At 55.3% G+C, this 22358-nt stretch overlaps 1 protein-coding gene across 1 annotated transcript; it reads left to right on the top strand.

Annotated features, from left to right (window-relative positions):
* On the top strand, window positions 1–22223 carry NPTXR (neuronal pentraxin receptor). Its single transcript, XM_018049072.1, is given in 7 exon segments — window positions 1–102; window positions 146–786; window positions 788–1253; window positions 13410–13635; window positions 14551–14798; window positions 17442–17621; window positions 17996–22223. Coding segments are annotated over 7 exon segments (2088 nt in total). The 3' UTR covers window positions 18221–22223.

The raw sequence follows: 22358 nt of genomic DNA, 5'->3' as shown, positions 1-22358 counted from the left end.
ATGCACCTGAGCTCAAATGCTGCTCCAGCGCATACTAGCAGCGTGACCTTGGACAGCGACCTGACCCCTGTGGGTCTCATTTGTACTGGGAACGTGTCCACGGTGAGGCTTAATTGTGATCAAGCCCCTGGCTCTCTCAGCACAGAGCCCGGCGTGGAGAAAAGCTCCCCGCAAGCTAGCAGACGGGCTGGTGGGCTCGGGGAGGGGGCCAGAGAGCCGTGGTGGGGTGGGGCGGGGGTCGCCCAGGAGTCCCGCCGCCCGGCCACGAGGTCGCCGCCCTCTGCGAGGCGACGGCGGCGGGCTGAGGCTACCGGCGCCGCCCCCGCCCCTCGCCGCATCCCGGGCGGCGCCCCAACTCGGCGCCCGGCACGGAACGGGTGCGGGGCTGGGCCAGGGCCGGCCCGGGGGAGCCGGCGGGGCGGGGCTGCCGCGCCCCGCTCCCCCTCCCCGCCGCCCGCCGCCTTCTCCTCCTCGCGCCGCCGGGGCTCAGAACGGCGGCAGCAGCGGCCGCGGCCACAGCTCCGGCTCCGGCTCCAGCTCCTCCTGCGCCCGGGCCCCGCTCGGCCCTGCGCGCCCGGGCCCCGCGCCCCGACCCCGCCGCCGCGCCTGCCGGGGGGCCTCGGGCACCCCCGCCGCCCGCCTCACGCTGAAGTTCCTGGCCGTGCTGCTGGCCGCGGGCATGCTGGCGTTCCTCGGTGCCGTCATCTGCATCATCGCCAGCGTGCCCCTGGCGGCCAGCCCCGCGCGGGCGCTGCCCGGCGGCGCCGACAACGCCTCGGCCGCCGCCAGCGTCCCCGGGCCCGCAGCGCAGCCTGAGCGCGCTGCACGGCGCGGGCGGCTCGGCCGGGCCCCCCGCGCTGCCCGGGGCGCCGGCGGCCAGCGCGCACCCGCTGCCGCCGGTACCCCTCTTCAGCCGCTTCCTGTGCACGCCGCTGGCGGCCGCCTGCCCGTCGGGGGCCGAGCCAGGGGACGCGGCGCCGGGCGAGCGCGAGGAGCTGCTGCTGCTGCAGAGCACGGCGGAGCAGCTGCGCCAGACGGCGCTGCAGCAGGAGGCGCGCATCCGCGCCGACCAGGACACCATCCGCGAGCTCACCGGCAAGCTGGGCCGCTGCGAGAGCGGCCTGCCGCGCGGTCTCCAGGAAGCCGGGCCCCGCCGCGACACCATGGCCGACGGGCCCTGGGACTCGCCCGCGCTCATCCTCGAGCTAGAGGATGCGGTGCGCGCCCTCCGGGACCGCATCGACCGCATCGAGGTGAGCGCCGCGTCGCGCGCCATCGGGGACCCGGCCCCCGGCGCCGGGTGGGAGGGGCTCGCGGGAGTCGAGGGCATCCCCGGGTCCCGCGGCCACCGCCGGCTCAGGGACCCTGGGGGTGGGGGGCCGCCCTCGAGTCTCTGAGTCTTGGGTTTCCGTCTGTGCAAAGGGGATGGTTGGATCTTCCTCCCAGGGGAGAAGGGAGGAGTCAGGGAGGGAACGCAGGCCGGAAACTCACACTGACTGCGGCTCAGGGAGCACGCGGGAAAAGCTCGCTGCTGATCCTTTTTCCTCCAGGCGCTTCTGTAAGCCTCAGTTTCTGAGTCTGTAAAATGGGTGTAACGGTGCCCACTTGTAGTGTGGATTGATTAAAATGTAGATACGTGAAAATGCTCGGCATGTACCAGGACCTCTTTAAATGTCCGTTTCATTTCCTTCTTTCAGACATCCCCAAAGCAGCACCAACCACACACTCAGTCCCCTGTGGTCAGGAGATAGGAAGGCTGTCTGAGGGACTCGAGGTCGTCCACTCCTGCAGAATCGCAGGGAACAGTGTCTCATAAACCAAACCCGGATGCTCCTCACCTTCTGCGCCCCTAAGGCCCCCAGCTGGGCTCGGACCATGGACAGGGACAGCAGAAGCTCAGATGGCTCTAGCCCTGCCAAGATGCCTGGAAGCCGGCCGCTCTGGGCTGGGGGCTGAATGGAGAGTAGGTCCCATATGGGTTTCTCCCCCTCTAGTCACCTTTTTCAGATGCTCCTGTCTCAGGCTTGGAGTCAGACATGAGGGGCCCAATAGGGGCAGTCCACACTTGGCTGTCCTGTGACCCTGGACCAGCCATTTCTCCTCTGAAGCTGCCAGACCTCTGCCTCCCTCTGAAAACCTATTTGGAGCCACCTGGAGGGGGAGCTGGACAAATTAGTCAGGACAGACATTCAGAGACCCTGACCACTCCCAGCATCCATGACTTCCAGACTGCAGGGAAGGGGGTTCACAGCAGAACAGGATCCATGGAAGGAGGGGGCAGAATGAGGCCCAAGCACCTGCTGCCCCCTTTATCACCTCCCCCTAAACCAAGTGCAGCTGGTGAAGGGGGGACAGTGGCTGGAAGAAAGGACAGGCAGGGACTCTTCCCTCTCCATGGCTCTCTCAGTTAAATCCCCGGCGGAGCAGCGCAGGAGATGCTGGTGTGGAAGCCTGGCCTTACCCATGGACCAGCGGCCCTCCAGAAAGTCTGTGTGGTGTCTGCACCCACCCCGCAGGGTGTCAGAGCACAGCCAGGCAGCTATCACAGCCAGCCCCAAACCTGGAGTTCAGAGACCTCTTCACAGAGAAGACCTCCTCTAACAGACCTCTCACAGAGGTCTCAAGTTGAGTGACTGCTGTTTTTATCATTAAGTTCTAATATTACTAATTTTTTCCAGTAGCCAAAATTTAAAATGAGAACAAATCCTCCATTTAGGAAATAGAGTTTATTAATGTTAAAAAAAAAAAATCTGGTCTTCAATCAATTTCCTCTTGCCTGCCCTCGCCCCTGCCCCCACGCCCAGATGGCTCCCATGGTTCCTCCCACGTCTGGGGCTGGCAGGGCTGGGCCTGCCCTGGACCTGTTCCCCCAGCATCTGTGCATTTGGCAGGGTGGGCTCCCCTTCAGTTAGCCCGCTGAGGTTGGGGGGATCCTAATGGCTGGGGTTCAGCACCAGGTCAGCCTCCTGGGTGGAAGAAGTCCTGCTTCCCTGTATGCACGCCTCCTTTCTGAGTGCAGGGGACATGGAGGGGCTGCCTGCCCACCAGGACTGCCGTCTGAGCCTGCAGCAGCCAGAGCCAGTCTCTTTGGGGTGTTTGACAGTGGCTGGGACTTGGAGCCCAATGGACTTGGTCTCAGCTCATGCACCTTTCAGCCACTGACTAGCTTCCCTCTTCCCTTCTCATCCAGAAACCTCGAAAGGATGCCCTTCAGGGTCTACTTTATCAGCACTAGTCTCTCTCCCACCCTGATTCTCCGGAAATGCTCTTGGCGTTGAGTTGGTAAATTGAGCAGGAACATTTCAGTCCTTCTCTTGCTGGTCCCCTCTCTGACATCTGACCCCATAGATCATTTCCTCCTACAGATCTCCATGCCCTGGGCTTCCAGGTGCCTCTCACCTGCCCCTCCTCCCTCCCTGCTTCTCTGTCCCCTCTTGGGTCCTCCTCCTTTAACATGTGCACCCCTCCTGGCCCTCCTCTTGCTGTTTCCCTGGCAGAACTCAACCACACTCTGAAGCTTCCAACACCATTCCACCATAGTGCCCCCAAACCAACTTCATCCCCAGCCCAGGCTTCTCTCCAAGCTTCAGATCAATAGATCCAATTGCTTCTTGAGCACCTCCCCCTGGGCATCCCACCAGCCCCCTACCTTCATCATGTCCCAACCTGAACTCAGGTCCTATGCCAACCTGCTTCTCAGGTGTACCCTGAGAAGCCATGCTTGGCTCCTTTCTCTCCCTCCTCCCCGTCAGCCTCATTTCTCTGTGGATGCTTGCAGCAGCCCCCCTTGCTGGTCTCCCACCTGATCAGGCACACCCTTCCATCCATCCTCCTCCAGGCCACCCCAGGGATCTTCCTTAAGCCCACCATTGGGCTCTCCTCTGATAGCAGACTCCAGCCTGCTCCCAGGCTGCCATTTCATTTCCAACGTGTTTCCCAGTTCCTCCTTCTTCTGCCCAGATTACCCCCAGTTTATCTATACTCATCATTTAGGTCTGCTCTGAGGACACCTCCTCCCAGAGGTCCTGCTTGATTACACTCTGTCCTTTTCCTGTCCCTACCCCTGCACATCTCAGCACACCCCTGCTACTCCCCACCTCTCTGCATCACCCCCTTCCCCACCTCACTGGACTGACTGCTGAAAGGGAGGAAAGGTCTCTCTGACCCACCCTCTCCCTGCAGACCTCAAGTTGGAGTCACATTTGAGGGCTTAGGAGAAATAATTTGCTTGTGTTTTTATCTTTGTTGTTGTTAATTGGAAAAATGTCAAAAGATTTGAGGGGGGGGGATTACATTTAATTCCACCATTTTATTCGTTTTTGAAGCCCTCCCCCTTTTGGTCCTTTATCAGAATGTGGACATTGTTCCCGAGTTGCTGGGGTTGCTGGTAATTACCATTTTAACGATGGCTTTAAGATCCTGGATCCATCTCAGGCTCCTCCATCCATCAGTCCTTCGGCTGTCTCCTGTTGCTGGAGATGTAGGTTGTTTCTAATTATTTTTTCCTCTGGATGCTCATTGCAGGATCAATTTCATGCAGATAGTTGTTTGTTTTTTTCTTTTTAAGTCAATTGAGTTATTTCTTTAGGCTGAATTCCCAGGGGCGGTGTTACTGGGTCAGATGATATTGACTTTTATGGCTGTGGCCAAAAACCACTTTCCAGAAGGACCATTTATGTGGCAACCAGCCATGTATGTATGTTGCGGTGTCATGTTTTTGCACTACTTTATGTGTAAAGCGGAATTTCTCAATTGATTTAAGTAGCGATTCTTTGACATAAGCCACATTCTTAATCCTATGTGGCAAGCTAGTGGCCTCTCCTCATCTTGGGGTGGAAGTGATGAAAAGGACCACCCTGATGATAATCACAGAGGTTCCTGGACTGTTGTAACAATTAGAGCTCACATTTACTGAGAGCTCACCATGTGTCAGGGTGCTGTGCATTATCTCGTTTAATCCTGATATAATTTCCATGAGGCAGGTACGATTCTATCCCCCTTTAACAAATGAAGAAACCAAGGTTCAGAGAGGTTACGAAACTGGCACAAGGGGACACAGCATTGGAGCCTGGATTTGCCTCTGTCAGTGTCTGGCTCCAGAGTCCTTGTTCTCCATCATTAACTCTAGGTCCATCTGAGGGATCAGGCCTCAGCTTCCTTCAAGAGAGTGAGGAAGACAGATGAGGGAAGTGCCTCTTGTGTAGTAGCCTGGACCATTTCTGAACCAGAGCGTCTAGAGCAAGAGTGATGGGGACCAGTCCTCAAAGGTTTGCCCTGCTGGCTGGCAAGATAATCTGGAGGCCGAAAGCAATAAACAGCAAGTAACATGTATTAGGCACTTAGTGCATGTTAGCTTATTCAGTCTTCAGCCCTATGAAGCAGCCTGTACATATTCCCATCTTACAGATAAAGAAATGGAGGCTCATAGACTCTGGAGAAACCAGAGCCAGCTAAATCACCACCTGCCCTCCCTACCCCCAGCTTCTGTTTCCCCTCCATAAAATGATACAGTGGGTAGATGCTCCCTAACCACCTTGCAGCTCTAATATTCTCTGAAATGGGAAGACGGTATGGCATAACGTTGGGTTCTTCTTGCTTGTGACTTTAATCATTTTCTCTCTCAGTGATCTCATCTGTAAAATGGATAGAAGGAGGAGCTGGGTGTGGTTCAGGCCCTTTGGGCTCCAGATTCTGAATTCTTAGGCAGATGTTTCCCAATTAGGAATTGTCATCTGTGCCCTGGAGGCCTCCCCTCCCTGGCAGGACTCCCCCTGGGAAAGGAGACCCCTCCTGCCTGTTCCAAGCCTGGCAGGAGCCGCTTGGGCAGAAGACAGGGAGAAGCTTACATGTGACCCTTTCTTTTTAAGGTGTATCTTACATTCAAGATGTTTAAGAACTCACATATCATACTTTAAAAAGACACAAATCTTTTTTAATGTATTTATTTTTAATTGGAGGATAATTGCTTTACCATATTCTGTTGGTCTCTGCCATACATCAGCGTGAACCAGCCATAAGTATACATATGTCCCTTCCCTCTTGAACTTCCCTCCCACCTTCCACCGCACCCCAGCCCTCCTGGTTGTCACAGAGCACCAGTTTGAGCTCCCTGAATCATACAGCAAATCCCCACTGGCTATCCATTTCACACATGGCAGTGTACATATCTCCATGCCACTCTCAGTTCATCCCGCCCTCTCCTTCCCCCACAGTGCCCACAAGTCAGTTCTCTATGTCTGTGAAGAAGACACAGATCTTAAATGCACAGCTGCGTGAAAATATATGCATGGGCACACCCATGGAAGCACCACCCAAATAAGAATCAGGACATTTCCAGCACCCTAGAAGGCTCCTTTGTGACCCCAAAGTCCAGGCTTCCCCAGAGGCACCGCGATTCCAGTTTTCATCGCTGTAGATGAGTTTTCTCTGTGTTTGAACTTCCATCAGATCGACTCAGGCAAGCTGCAGCCCTTCATGGCTTGTGTCCTCGTTGCACGTTGACCTTCAGTCATGGTGTGTGTGTGTGAGTGGTTTACTTTTCACTGCTGTGTAGTGTTTCCATGCGTGGAAACACCTTACTTACCCATTCCCTGATGGAAGGACGTTTGGGTTGTTTCTGGCTTGGGATCATTACAAATCAAGCTGCCGTGAATGTCCTTGTGATATCCCTGGTTGGCTAAAAGTCCTCATTTCTCCTGGATGTATCCCCAGGAGTGGGATGCTTGGGTTCCAGGAGAGGCATATATTTAGCGCTAGGAGGCTCTGCCAAACGCTTTTGCAAAGTGGCATCTAAGTGTGTGCACGCCCACCTGGTGTGAAACTTGTCAACCTTGCTGCGGTCATTCTAAAGACACGCCCCTTCTGGTGGGTGTGTAGTGGACTCATCGTGGTTTCAGTTTGTATTTCTCTGGTGACTCATGATGCTGAGCACCTTTTCTTCTGTTTATTGGCCATTTTCTGAAGTCCTTGCCTGTGGGAGGTGGACCAAGGTCAGGGGGGGTCACCCCACCACCAGGGGGTGGTGCACCCCACCCTCTGAGTGACAAGGCCAGTCAGACACTTGATCCCCACAGAACTTGAGACAGGGATTGAGGCAGCCAACCCCAAGTGGAAGCTCTTAGGTGCCCCTGCCCACCCCGCATTTGACTCCAGGGGAAGGTGAGGCTCAGAGAGGTGGAGTGACTTGCCCAAGGCCACACAGCATGTTGAATGCTGAGCCAAGATGACAACCAGGATTTTCTATGAAAATAGGCTGAGGGTGGGGTCCTTATCTCTGCTGCCGATTTTGGCCCAGGGCCCAGAAGGTATGTGGGCAGGCAGGGCCAGGAAGGGATTTTGTGGCAGCTTGATGGAGAGTACGTGAAGGGAGACGAAAGGGCCTGGGGTTGGCGTGTCTAGTCGCTTGCTCTGAGGCCGCAGAGCCCAGGAGGGTGTATGGACAGACCCTCATGGAGCCGCTCCCCCTTCTCCCGACCTCCCCTCCTGCGTGCTGACTGCTGTGACTTGGCACCCTCGGTGTACAGAGGTCCATTTATCTGTTTTCCATTCCAACTGCAAAGTGGCAGTGGGGACCAGGTCAAAGGTCGGTCTGGCCTCTGCCACCTGCTCTCCTGCCCCTCCCCTGCCGGGGTGAGAGGGAGACAGAGAAGCCTGCCAGGCGGTCTCCTGGGGAGGAAGTGGGAGCAGGACGCCCCCTCTGAAAGACCTTCCCTTGACTCACCCCGCCCTCTCTGCCAGCCTGTTCTGAGAGCCTTACAATTTAGTCCCACAAGAACCAGGGGACTGTTACTCTCCCCATTTCACAAATGAGGAAACCAAGGCTCATAGAGGTTAAGAGCCTTGGCCAGGTCACTCAGCTGGGATTTCAGTCCTAAGCAGTCTGGCTCCCTGGCCCACATCCCACTCAGTTACTACTCACTATGCTCTTCTTGGTGGCTCAGATGGTAAAGAATCTGCCTGCAGTGTGGGAGACTCAGGTTCAATCCCTGGGTTGGGAAGATCCCTTGGAGAAGGAAGTGGCAATCCACTTTAGTATTCTTGCCTGGAAATTTCCATGGACAGAGGAGCCCAGCCAGCCTCAGTCCATGTGATCGCATAGAGTCGGACATGACTGAACAACTCATACTTTTTTCACTTTCACGCTCTCCTGCCTCTCAATAATAGGAAGTAGTAATAATGGTTATGACTCTCTATCAGCCATTTTTATATACCAGGCTTTACATATTTTGTCATTTTTGTCATTACATATATCCTAAAAGGTAGATATTATTATTCCCATTTTGCAGTTGAGGAAACTGAGGCTCCAAGGAGTTGAAGAGCTTGCCCAGGGCCACACGTCTAGTAAGTGGGGAGCCTGGGAGTGACTCAAGCCTTGTCTGGCCTGAGAGTCATGCTGGTGTCTGTCATCGTGTTGCCACAGCACATGGTGACGAGTGAATGGATGGATGAACAGAGTGAGGCCTTGCAGTCCCTCCAGAGACAGCCTCGTTCCCTCTCCCTCTGGAGCAACTTGGCTGAGGCGTCAGGGAAGCTGCCATCTGCTGAGGGCGAGGAGGCACTGGCCAGAGGAGGTGGAATGGGGGCGGGAAGAGTGTTCTTGGCAGAAGGAACAGCATGTGCGGAGGCCCAGGGGTGAGAGGGAGTTAGGGACAGCTGGGCCTTTCAGTGGGAATGAAGGGTAGCCTCTAGGGGTGTGTAGTAAGGGCTAAGAGTAGAGGGGCAGGGTATTGATGGTGGGAGAGGAGGGCTACTGAAGGGTGTAAGCAGCGTGCTTGGATTTGCATTGAGCTGCCTGCCTCTCTGGCTGCTGTGTGGAGAAAGGCCAGAGTAGGAGCCTGGGGACGGTGGCCTGGACCGGGGTTGTGGGGGAGGACAAAGGAGCCCAGTGAGGCTGTGGTTAAGATTCTACCCTCAAGACTCTGCTTTTGGATCTTTCCCCCCATTTTTTAAAAGAAAATTATTGGGGACTTCTCTGGCAGTCCAGTGGTTGAGAATCGCCTTCCAAGGCAGGGGGTGTGGGTTCAATCCCTGGTCGGGGAATTAAGGTACAACCGCACCATACCCAGCACAGCCAAAACAACTTTTTAAAACAAGACAGACACTGAAGTGTAGAGACTACCATCCAAGTCCCCACTGACGCTCGAGACCCGGACAGTTGCCACCGGCTGACGCCCCTGAGGGCCTCCCCTGTCCCAGCCCCAAGAGAGGGTCACCGCTGTCCTGAATTTGTGTTTATCACTCCATGCGTTTATTTATGCTTTTATAAACACATGAGCTGGCTTTGAATCTTTGTACCTTTGTATGAATGATATCCAACTGTTCTTCTGTAGCTTGCTTTTTCTCTCAATATAATGATTAAACAAAAACATCTATGGTTGAAGGTGGAGGAGGATGGGCTCCTTGAAGAGATGTTTCAGGAGTGTTAGTAATAATCATAATAATAGCTGACACATAGCCCATCGTTTGCCAACTCTAAGGGCATTATATCTGTTAAAATTTCTCACTGCAGTGCTATGAGCTATTATTTTTGTACCCTTTTTGCTGATGAGGAAACTGAGGCAGGGAGGCTTTCCATAACAAGGTCAGTGGGCTGCTGGAGCCTGGGTGTGAGCTGGGGCAGACTCACACAGGACTTAGGGAATGAGCCCATATGGGAGATAGGTGGCCTGACCCACACCGCAGCCACCAAGCCTGCTCTCTGCCCTCCTACCCCTGGAGCTGGGCCCTGTGCTGTCTGCGCAGATGGGAACTGTGCAGAGGGTGGAACCTTGACCATGAAAACCAGCACCTTCCCTCTGCCCCTCATAGGAAAGGAGCAGATCCCCACCTGGGGACAAGGTGGCAGGGTCTTCCCCACACCCTCCCAGCACCAGACCTCCCCCACTTAGGCAGGTCCCTCCATCCAAGCCCCTCTGCAAAGCTGCCCCACACCAGGGTCTGACACCACCTGCCAGATCGTCCCAGCCTTCTCAAGGCCACTGAAACCTCTTCTGCTGGCCCTCGAGGCAGGCAGGACAGCCGGCACTGTACCCATTTGGCAGACCGACAAACTGAGACCCAGACTGTCGGGGCAGGACCAAAGAAGGAGAAGAGGTTCTGGAGTCAGAAGGGACTGAACTGAGGTCCTGGTTCTGCGACTTGGCAGTGTGTGACCTCAGGTAGATGACTTTACCTCTCTGAGCCTCTGCTCTCTCATCTGAAAAGCAGCCCTCCTTAATTCCCCAAATAGTTAAGAGGGCTTGTGGAATGTTTGCACGGTGCTTCCGGAGTGCAGGACTTGGCACGCAGCACGCAGGAGTGAGGACAGCTGCCTCCGTTAGCATCTTGTTACTGAGTGCTAATGAGCCCAGCACGTTAGCTGAGTTGGACCGGAACCCTGGGCTCTGGCTCCAGGCCCCACGTACTTCCACCAAACCCCACCCCGGACTCCCAGCACGACAAGTGTGGGTTCCGAGCCCCCACCAGGACCCGCGTGGGGTGATGGCATCGTCTCCCCACCATCTTGGGCTGGGGGCCCACCTGGCATCAGGCCCGGAGCCCACGCGTCACAGCCTCTGCCTGCAACAGATGGGTAAGTGGGGGGAGTCATGTTCTTCTGATGCAGACATCGGGGTGGGGAGGGGGCCACACAGGATCCAGTGAGCCCACCTCCTCCCTGGCCTTCCTGCCGGCGGCAGAGCTGGCGGCTCTGACAAAAGAACAGCTTGTGTGCCCACCTCCCTCGGCCTGTGCCATGTCTCCTCGCAACGGCGTCTGTGTAAATACCACTTAACGTCCTGTTCCTTCCTGGCAGGTCTTTCTCCCTCTGAAGGAGGAGGACTCTTTGCAGGAGAGAGAGAAGGCTTTGGCTCCAGAGGGGTCAGCTTTGCTCAGCCCTTCCAAAGGACTTCTTCCTTGGTTTCCCCATCTGTGAAATGGGGACACTAAGAGTGCCAACCAAAATGAGTGGCTGTGAGGATTCATGAATAAATACCTGGAAAGTGCCCAGGGGGCACCTCCTTCAGAGGTGTGTCCCTCATGCCCAGGTAGGCCCAGTGGATGGAGGGACAGTGAGGCTAGAAGGGGGCCCATTCCAGGAGACCTGGCCCCAGCCCTTCCAGTGCTGATGTAGATGGCACTTCATGAGCTAATTGCCTCAGCCTAAGGTTTCCCAGAAGTCCCACTGCCTCGGATGTAGTGGGTGGCTGGCCCTGTCACTCCATGAGCTGTCTGTGGTCAAGGAAAGATTCTGGAGGTAGCAAGCTCCCCGTCAGCTGATGTATTCAAGCCTCACAGTTTGCATTGTTTCTTCTTCTTTGGCCACACCGCACAGCATGCAAGCTCTTCATTCCCTGACCAGGGATCGAACCCAGGGCCCCTGAAGTGGAAGCATGGGGTCTTAATCCACTGGACTGCAAGCATTCTGCTTTTACACTCCACAAGGATCTGTTACTTCCACTGTTTCATCCTTACATCTGTCTTGCGGATGGGCGGAGTGGGGCCGGTTGTTCCTATTTTACAGAAGGGAAACTGAGGCTTTGTGTTTAGTCAGCACCAGAGTCAGGATTCGTGGGCACCTGGGGAGTGCCAAGGAGCCCTCCAGATAGTGGACAGTGAAGAGTTGTGTAGTAAAGTGAGGCCGTGTGTACTGAGCAGTTCATCCATCCGTGCCCCGCCCCCCTCACCCGGGCTCCCCACCTGGTGGGCCAAGCAGGCATCTGCATAGGTGGATGGCTGTGCCCTCCCATGTGGGACACTGTGGGGGATACAGGTGGCCACACTGGGTCAAGCTGGAGCTCCTACTATGCACCATCTTTTAATCCTGACCACAGGCCTGCAAGTCCAACATTCCAAGTCCCCGCTTTCTTTATAGAGGAGGAAAAATGACCCCAGAGAGATTAACCCACCTGCCCCCCGCACCCTCGGGGTGCAGTGGCGGAACCAAGTGCGTGATCCCGTCACTGTCTGTGGTGGCAGCTCCCTTCTCTCTGGTGCTGAGTGTGGCAGTGACGCCTTGCCTGCACTGCCCTCCCCACCGCCAGCACTTTGAAGCAGGGGACACATTTATCCTCTCATCACAGGGGTAGGAAAAAAAAAAAAGAGCTCAGCGAGGTTAAGGGCCTTGCCCAGTGTCACACAGCAAATGACTGACAAGGTCAGGGCTGGGCCAGTGGAGCTGAGCAGGGTCTCTTGTGCTGGCCCCTGAGCTGTGGGGCCGTCCCTGTAGGCACAGGGTGCTCAGGGAATATCTGCTCAGTGAAGGAATCATGAGAATTCAGTGAGCTCAGGTCTGGGACTAAGCCTGTGGTTGGGGCCCAGGGCAGGTGAAGTGGGAACCAGCAGGGCCCTTGGACAGTGAGGAAGCATCAGGCTGTCAGTAGGGAGCATGGAGGAGGGGAGAGCGGACAAAGCTTGTCTAATTTGGCTCCTAGAAGCTCAATGAATTATTCATTTCCTACTCGTCTTCCCATGACGTGTCTACCAGAGACCGTCCCCTCCCAGCGTCAGGATTTGTGGCCTCAGCTGCCTTCCTCCACCCCAGAAGGGGTTTCCTCCAGCAGGGGAGGGGAAAGGAAAGACCCCCTGGCTTCTGTCCCAATTCTCCTTCCCGCGGGGGTCTTAAGGCAGGCCAAAGGAGGACTCTAAGACATTTTGTCCTCATCCTGGGTGGGATGGGGGTGTCTGAGACCACCCTCGAACACTCTGCTCTAGAGAGCAGAGTAAACAGGCTCTGCTCACAGGCATTTACCACCTAATCATCCCCACATCCCTTCTAAATACTTACAGTTGTGCCATTTTGCCTGAGAGGAAGCAAGGGTTCAGAGAGATGGAGGCATTTGCCTCAGGCTGCACGGCAGGTTGGTTCTTGAGCGGATTTGAGCCCTGGGATGCCTGCCTCTGGAGTCTGTGATCTTAACCACCCATCACAGCAGCACTGGAGCCCTATTCCAGAAGCCCCCTGGTTTGTGCCCCTGGGTCTGCCCGGCACCCACAGTCTTGAACCATCTTGGAAAAGTTTGGCATGTGAGTAAGTGGTGATCAGGACAGCCCACCTCTTCAAGGACCCATCAAGGTGCGGCCTTCCAGTGATGAAGGGCTCGGCAGTGGCTTTCAACCCCAACTGCACATCGGACCCTCTGGGGGACTTTTGCAGCTCTCCACTGCTGGCCCCCATAGGCTGAGACGTCCTGAGGACAGGAGCCAGCCTGCTGTCCACTCCCATCACACACCAGCCCTGGAGATAGCCTGCTGCTGCACACGCAGTGCACACTCACTGCCTGAAGCAGGCATTGCCATCCCATTATACGTATGGGGAAGCTGAGGCTCAACAGGGGTCACTCAAGCAGGACTAGTGGACATCTCTGGGACTTTGTCTCTTTCCATCCTCCCTCTGACTGACTTCGAATGTCCCTTTCTCCGTCTGTGAGCAGCAGGAGCTTCCAGCCCGAGTGAACTTCTCAGCCGCCCCGGCCCCTGCGCCTGTGGTGCCCACTGCCCTGCACTCCAAGATGGACGAGCTGGAGGGGCAGTTGCTGGCCAAAGTGCTGGCGCTGGAGAAGGAACGTGTAGCCCTTGGTCACAGCAACCAGCAGCAGCGGCAGGAGGTGGAGAAGGAGCTGGACGCCCTGCAGGACCGTGTAGCCGAACTGGAGCACGGTGGGTCCTGGGCCCCACAGAGGGCATGGTGGGCGAGGGCATCCTTGGTCCTTGGATGGTCCTCAGGGTGGCAGATTCACTCAGAAAATGTTTCCCAGAGGTTAAAGCTAGATAGGTTGGTGGGAAAGAGGCTGTGAGACAGAGAGAATGATTGGGGTGTTTTGTTACCATTACCATTTAGCATTTTCTGGCACATTTTCACCCACTGTATTCCGGGAGTGGACTAAGTACTTGATACGCCAGCTGGTTTAATCTTCACAGACCATACAGGGGTGGCTCTGTTTATTATCCCCTAATAATAAATAAGACTATAAATGAATAAAATTTATATTTATTATAATTATTAAATATTATATTTATAAAAAAGAGTATAAACAAATATTTATAAATAAATAATAAATAAGGAAAATAAGGCTCAGAGAGGGCAAGTGACTTGCCCAAGGTCACACAGCCAGTAATTGGTGGATCTAGACCTTCAATCAGGTCTGACTCTAAAGTCCCTGCCCTTATCACCCCCCACAAGAGTGCCTTGCCATCAGAATTTTGTCCTTTGTTTAACACCTGGGCCCGGCACCACAAGGTTCATGAAATCATGGCATGTTGGGCATTGTACAGGTGTGAGTGTGAGGAAACCTGGCTCCTCGGTCCACAGCTGTCTCCAGCTTGCTCCGTGACTTTGAAAGTTCACTTCCTCTCCCCAGGCCTCATTTTCCTCATCTGAAAAATAGGAGTTTAGGACTCATGAACTCTCAGGGAGCTTTCATCTTTTAAACTTGGTGAGGACCACCCTTGAGGCTTATAGACAAGTTGAGGTTACCAGGGGGCTAGTAGCCCTCATTCTGGAGTGTGCCCTGCCTACCGCCCCCATCCATGTCTGCTGACCCCCACCGTGTTCGCCTTGCTCACCTGGCTCAGGGTCCTCAGCCTACAGCCCCCCAGATGCCTTCAAGATCAGCATTCCCATCCGCAACAACTACATGTACGCCCGCGTGCGGAAGGCGCTGCCCGAGCTCTACGCCTTCACCGTCTGCATGTGGCTGCGCTCCAGGTCCGGCGGCACTAGCCAGGGCACCCCCTTCTCCTACTCGGTGCCCGGACAGGCCAACGAGATTGTGCTGCTGGAGGCGGGCCACGACCCCATGGAGCTACTGATCAATGACAAGGTGAGTGGGGGCTGGGCAGAGCCGGAGGGATGGGAGTGAGGCAGGGGGACCCTTCCAGGATCATTTGCACTGTGCTGGTCCCAGATGGGTGGGGCCTTTCCATTCTGCTCAGCAGAATCAGCACGCATGAAATGCCTCCAAGATGGATGAACTCATGCCAGGCTGGATTCTGGGAATTCAAGATAAGCCAGACCTGGGGCTGATAGGATAAGAGCTCCTGTCCAAGAGAGGCTGTCAGTGGTGGTGTGCCATTTACAGAGGAGCATGTGAGGATCACAGAGATTAAGAGACTTCCCCAGCAACCCGGCTGTGGGAGCAGGACTGGAAATGCTGCCTACAGCAGGGCACCTCCAGGGCCCCCAGGGCCCTGCTCACTCTCCTGAGCAAAGAGAGAAGCAAATGAGGTCCTAGGACCTCTCTGGGGAGGGAGGCGGGGAGCGAGGGCGGAAGAGCTGGTGGATTCCGTGTCCCCCTCCCCCTGGCAGTCAGCCCCATGCCCCTCCCCTCACGTGGCGAGTAGGCTGGTGCCATGGTCAAGCCCTGGCCTGAATGCTGGATTTGAATCCTAGTTCTGCCGCTAACCCACTCTGTGACCTTCGACTAGTCACTTACCCTCCCTGTGCCTCAGTTTCCTCATCTGTAAAGCAGGAATAATAATAACCTCAACTGTACATGGTTGTGGTGAGAATTAAATGGCTTAAATACATGTAAATGGCTTTGAGCAGAACCTGGCATTTAACAAACGTTGATAAATGTGCCCCATTTTTATCATTCCAAGTCCTGTGCTAGTATTTTACCCATATTGTCATCCTTGACCCAACAGCCCCAGGAAGTAGACACCCTATTATCCCCATTTTGCAGATGGAAAAGCTGAGGTTCAGTGAAGGCAAATAACGCACCCTGGCCACAAAGCTGGTGAAGGGGTGATGATGTGATTTGGGGGTCTTGGGCTCCACTGTTCTGCCCCTGGGTCACCAGTCTTCCCCATGCCCAGGACTCCCACCCCGTCACCACTCTCCCAGGAGTGGACAGGGCAGGACAAGCTGGGGAGACAGGGGAGTGATGTAGCAGGGGCATGGTGATTAAGGGGGAAGCAAGGTGAGCATCTTATCACGCCATTCCCCGCAGATATCTTCCCCAGCCTGACATATTGCTTTGGGTCTTGATGGCATGCTGGTCTTTTGAGATGCCCTGGGAAATGCAGAGAACATATACTGCACCCACTTGTGACCAGCCCACAGCCACACAGAGCTGCTGGGAGTGGCTGATACCCAGCAAAACCCTGCTCAGCAGGAGGTGCCTTTCATGGGGTCCTGGAGGAGGAGGAAAGAGATAGGCCCAGGGGATAGTGAATTTTGCTTGTGGCCCAGTACACGCTTACCCTCTAAGTCCATCAGAGGGTAGCTGGATGACATCTAGATCGTGCCACCCAGTTCCCCTTCATAACCCCCCTGGCTGCCATCCTTGGCTCTGCCCATGGTAGCAGTCAGTTCTAGTATAATAGAAGGAATTCAGCACCCTGGACAGGGCACAAGGCAACCCAATTTCCTGACATTCTGGTGCCTTTTGAGTACCAGCCTCACAAACTACTCACAGTTCTCATTTTATTCCAGCCTCTAATCCCTTGCCCCTGCTGTGCAAACCGACTTCCGCCCCCAACCTTGGTTTGCCTTACAGTGGAATCTCCAGAGCTCATTATACTTCCAGATGTGTTTAGATTTCACATCTTCTGTTCCCACACTCCTCTCTGCCTCTGGGCCTTCACAGCTTCTGTGACTCCCACATGGCCCCTATGTTACTCTGTTTTGTGATATTGTCCCTGAAGTCCTCCCCTCCTGTGCAGACTCAGCTCATTTTAGGACCAGATCCATATCCCCCGGTGTCCAGAACAAGGCCTGGCATCAAGTAGGCCTCAGAGAATATTGAAATAAATTGTGATCTCAGAGAACCTAGGAGATGAAAGAGCCCTTTGGGAGCCCCAAATCCACAAGCAGCAAGTACCTTTCATCTCACAGGCCAACTCCAATCAATCAGCAGTGCCTTCCAAGAGCACTGCGATGAGAAAGATTCCGAGGGTGAGTCTAGGCTCGTGATTGATTAGCCATGTCTGCCTTGGGCAGAGTAGGAGGCAGAAGTGGCTGCATATTTGCCACCCTTTGCCCAAGCCCCTGACTTTATGGATGAGGAGACAGAGGCCCAGGGAGGAAAGAGCAGCCTCCCCAGGGTCCCACAGGGGGTTGTGGTTGGCAGTGCTCAGCCTCCGAGTACAAGGCTTGTTCCATCATTCCCAGCACTTCTTTAGCCCAGCTGTGTGTCGGGCACTATGTGAGATATTCAGGGAAGAGAGGCTTGTGAGATACAACTCCCACCTTACAGGCCTGTCAGAGAGTGAATAACCTACCTAGAAACCACCAAAAACCAACACTGAGTAGTCCCTTGTGACCTGAGTGAAGTGCCTGATGATATTGCTACATTGTGGGGAAAGAGGAAAGAGTGGCTGGAAAGACACTGGGCGGGGAGGACAGGCAGGGTCAGACCTTGGGTCAGCCCCTGGAAGAAGGGACACTGGTCTCTCCCCATCCCACTGCTCCAGCCTTGGGGCTTGTGGCGCTTCTGACCTGGGGCTGGGGGACCTGTTTCCAGGTGGCCCAGCTGCCCCTGAGCCTGAAGGACAATGGCTGGCACCACATCTGCATCGCCTGGACCACAAGGGATGGCCTGTGGTCTGCCTACCAGGATGGGGAGCTGCGGGGCTCTGGTGAGAACCTGGCCGCCTGGCACCCCATCAAGCCTCATGGGATCCTTATCCTGGGCCAGGAGCAGGTAAGGGTCAGGGTGGGATGCAAATAGATATCCCACTCACTCCAGGCGCCTCAGGAGGAGGGGTAGGCGGAGGGTCCCTGAGAGCACAGACGTGAGCGCTCAGTCTGACCCAGCCATTCTGCAGATGGGCAGACTGAGCAAGACTGGCCCAAGGGACTAGAACCTTGGGGCGGGACCAGAACCTTGGGGTGGCACCAGAACCTTGGGGCGGGACCAGGACTTGGGGCGGGACTAGGACTTGGGGCGGGGCTAGAACCTAGAGGGGGCGGGGCTTCAGCCGGGACAGAGTTCTGACTCACTGAGCACCTACCTGCCTATATTTTCTGCTTCTTTACTCCGTGTCTTTCTTGTTTCTTTCTGCTTTTTTGGTCCAGGATACCCTAGGCGGCCGCTTTGATGCCACCCAGGCCTTCGTGGGTGACATTGCCCAGTTTAACCTCTGGGACCACGCCCTGACACCAGCCCAGGTCCTGGGCATTGCCAACTGTACGGGGCCACTGCTGGGCAACATCCTCCCATGGGAGGACAAGCTAGTGGAGGCCTTTGGGGGTGCAACGAAGACCGCCTTTGATGTCTGCAAGGGCAGGGCCAAGGCATGAGGGGCCACCTCGTCCAGGGGCCCCTCCCTTGCCTGCCAATTGGGGAACCTTCCGGGGCAGGAGGGCATTCCCTCCTTAACCTACCCTCACACACTGGTCTCCGTTTTTGCCCCACTTCTGGCCATGCCTCCCATTTCCCCCACCTGTACCCACACCTCCAGAATACCCTGCCCTTGATGGCTGTCCCCCTGATCCCACTTGAATGGACACAAGCAGCTCAAGTCAAGAGGTCAAGCCTGGAGTGAGTCCAGGGCCTGGCAGGGGGTACATCGCAGCACCCATGGCTCTTGCCCCACTGCTGGCATTAGAGTGGAGCCATCTCTCACCCCATGTCCCCTTACCCATCAACCACAGCTGATTCCACTGATCTCACAGCACCATCCTTGGGACTGTGTACAGGTGAAGGACCCACTGTCTCAGTGGCAGGGATGGCTATCTGTCCCCTTTCCTCCGTGAGGCAGGCATGCCCCCTTCCTCTTCAGGGCCATCATGGGCTGTGGAGCTGTCCCCCAGCTGATAGGGAATGACAGAAACACCCTGGAGACTCAGACTCACCCCCTTCCATCTTTCCACCAGCTACCAGTCATGGGCAGGGGAATCTTGTTGAAGCTTCTCCCCCCCCACCCCCGCCCCCACCTGCACCCTTCCCTCCTCTTTCCTTGTTTCTTGGTGTGCTGAATGGTTGCTTCGAATGTTGGTTCCATGCCTGGCCCAGCCCCACCTCAATTTCCAGGACATTCCCTTCCCAGCTCCAGCCTGGAGAGTTGGGGACCAGGATCTCAGGAGGCCCACCTATGGCTGCGTCCACTGGCATGGTCACTTGCCCCTTCTCTGGCCAGAACAGGCCCTGAACCACTTTAGCCTGGGCTGGGGACAGCGTGGGACAGAGGCATGTACCCCACAAGACCCAGGCTCTAGCAGAGCCACAATACTGGCCTGCTCTGCATGGCCCTGCAGCCTTTGGGGAAGGAAAGAAGCAGAGAGGGCAGGGAGAAGCATGGAGTGGTATGCAGAGCTCTGGATGGGAGGAAGGAGCCCCTGGTTCCTGGTCTTCTCTGCTGCCAGCCTGCTGTGCAGTCTGCTGACAGTCCCTGCTCTCTCCTGGCTGGCCATCCTCATTTGTGAGTTTAGGTCATTTCTGAGAGCTCTCCAGATCAAACGTAGGATGGTCTATGATTCCAGGTGGATAGGGTGGGACAAGCCTGAGAACCTACTTAGGTATCAAGGGGCATAGCAGGGGCAGGCCCTGGGACTGGGAAGCAGATGGGATCTGGCTAGGCACGGGTCAGGGTCAGCAGCTGGCTCCAGAGAGTCAAGGGCAAGGGCAAGGGTCAAAGCAGACCAACATTATACACAGATTGTTAAGGTCAGCTCTTCTGGATCACCCCCAGCCTGGCACCCTTGCCCATCTGAGTGTTTCAAAGGGCTGGTGGCTTACCTGGGCCCTACCCTTGAGTCCCCACCAGCTCTCCCAAGACAATGGAAGAATATCAGAGCTGAGAAAAGCCACCCAGTCTGACCTCTTGTTGCTCATATGAGGAGGAGCTCAGAGAGGGCAAGTGACTTGCACAGGATCACACAGCTTAGTGGAGCCGAGCCAGGATTAGAACCCCATGCTCTTTCCCCTACTCCATACTTCTTGCCCGTGAGAGGCTTTTGAGTCTAGCCTAAACCTAAGAGGATGGACATTTGAGGGGTCAGAATGCTTTCCAACATTCCAACAATGCTTTTCAACACTGGACCACTTTCCTGTATGAAACATACAGACATCTTGGCATTCCCACCCCCAATCCCTGGAAGGTAGGGTGGGAGAGGTGTGATCTCCCGGCACTTTGGCAGGAATGGAGAGCTGAGAACACTGGGGTCCCTCCCCAATCACCTACCGGGTATCTGGACAGCTGTTGGCTACTTAAGTCAGATGGGCACTGGTGGCTTTTTGTTCCTTTTGTTCCCTGTATCTGCTCCCCACATCCACTTAGCCTGAGGCATGATGCCCGAGCTACAGACTGTGGGGTGCAGGGCCACGGAGGTTTTTCCAAGACTTGTTGCTTCCAGCTCCCAGATCCTCGTTTCTGTTTCAAGAGGGCAAATAGACCATTCAGCACTTTCAGCCCAACTCCCCCTAGAAGGAGGGATGGCGCGCTTTAGCCAGAACCTGCCGAGATCTAGTTGCCCTGGTAACAGCCAATGACATCAGCCCCAGTGCTGGGTCAAGCATCTCATAATGACATACGCTGTTGCTGGGGTGATGGCGAAATTTGGAACTTAGATTTCAGGAGCACTGGGCTTTATTGGGTTTATGTTATTGTCTTTGAAGGAGCAGCTTTTGTGGAGGCCTTGGGGAGAAAGAAAGAATCTTAGGAAGGAGGTGATAGAACTTGTTTGGTCACTCAAGCCCACCCAGAAACATCATCCTAAGCCCTTTATGCTTTGTCATGGTGATCGTGAGACTTCTGACCTGTGCTGAATCATCCTGGTCAGCCCTCCAGAGGGAACAGGAACAAAACCAGAGATGTTGCCATGTAGGCTCTGAGTTTGGGCCATCGGTGAGTGGCCTGGGTCCCTATTTACATTCCAGAATGATGAATGTCCCAAGTCCCCACTCCTCTGTCTACTGATTATCCTTCTTTGCTGAATGCCTGTTGTTTGGACTCCAGCTTTGACCTTCAGCTACTTCCAGGCACAGCCAAAAAGATGGGGAGGGAGAGGTGCTCAGCTGCGTCCTCGAGCTACTCACAGCTGAAAATGAGGCTGGAACCATGTCTGTTACACCTTTGTAACCTTGCCATGCTGGGTACCTCACAGGGATCAACTCATTCACCCTCACAACAGTTCTAAGTAGGACTGTCCTTAGTCCCATTGTACAGTAGAGAAATGGAAGCCCAGAGAGGTTAAGTAACCTGCCCATGTCAATCAGCCCACAAGTGATGGAACCCAGATTTCAAAGCCAGTGACATCCAGGGCCACCCTTCAGCCTGAGGGGACAGGTGCTACCACTGCCTGTGGAATGGGATTTGGCTATCTACTGCTCCTGAGCCTGTCCACCCCGACCCAGAGGAACACAGAGGTGAGGGATGGACTGGGCCCTGGGCCAGGGTCCCCTTGGGTGAGGCCAAGGGAGGGTTCTCAGCCCTTCAGGGAGCATATCCCTGTGAGGGGTGCTCACAGCCCAGCCCTTCTCTCACTGGCTGGAGTTTCCAGGAGAGCTGAAGGGAGAGAAAGTTGGGTGTCTTCCAAGAGTCCCAGGCTGCAAAGGGGAGAGAGCTGACCCTTCTCAAACCCCTGCTTTGGGCCCAGCCCTGAGCCAGGTGCTTCACAGCTCTTATCTGCCAGACTTTCCCACCTTGTGGCACATGGCGCCCCTAACCAACATCCCAAGAGGCTGATCACCTTGCCACATCTGTGCAAGATCTGGGACTACAGGCATGGACAGGAAGGGCTCCGAAGCCCTCTTTTTACAGATGAAGATGCCAGGGCCCATGGGGGATGAGCAGTCTTAGGGGGTACCCAGCCCGGATACTGGGAGAACTGAACTCAGCTTTCTGACTCTGCATTCAGTGTTCGCTCCATGATGCGGTGGTCCTAGCCCCCCTCAAACGGGTCCCCTCTTTACTCTGTTTCCCAGCATCCTTGCTCTGAGCAAACTGGGGAAGGGACACCGCCCCCCCACCCAAAAGATGAGACCGTCTTTGTCCCAACTGCCTGCCACTCCAAACCCTTCCCCCGGCCCCTGACCCTGCTGGGTGGGGAAGGGGCTCACGTGGGCCCAGGCTGAGCAGCGAGTGAGCATGTCCAGCTGTCAGACTCTGTGAAATTAGTGCATCCTACTGGCAACCCACCTCCCCCGCCCCGCCTGATTTTGTACATAAAGTGACATGAGATGCAACATGTGTGTGTATGTGTGTGTGCGTGCGCGCGTGTGCGTGTATGCTATGTCATGGTTTTTGTTACTTTTTGTTTTTGTAAATTTGAATGTCCAAAATAAACGTGATGTTTACTCTGAGGCTCTTCTTGCAAAGGTGGGGCTACCCTGGAGGTGCTGGGCAGGAATGAAGTGGCTACTACTTGGAGCAGGGCAGTAGGTAAAGACAGAGGGGGTGCCACCTCACTATACCAAAGCCTCACCCAACCCCACCTG

The sequence above is a fragment of the Capra hircus genome, chromosome 5 (genome assembly GCF_001704415.2).
Source record: "Capra hircus breed San Clemente chromosome 5, ASM170441v1, whole genome shotgun sequence".
NCBI classification, from domain to species: Eukaryota; Metazoa; Chordata; class Mammalia; order Artiodactyla; family Bovidae; genus Capra; species Capra hircus.
Note: the sequence above shows the minus strand (reverse complement) of the source record. Positions and strands in the feature narration are given on the sequence as shown.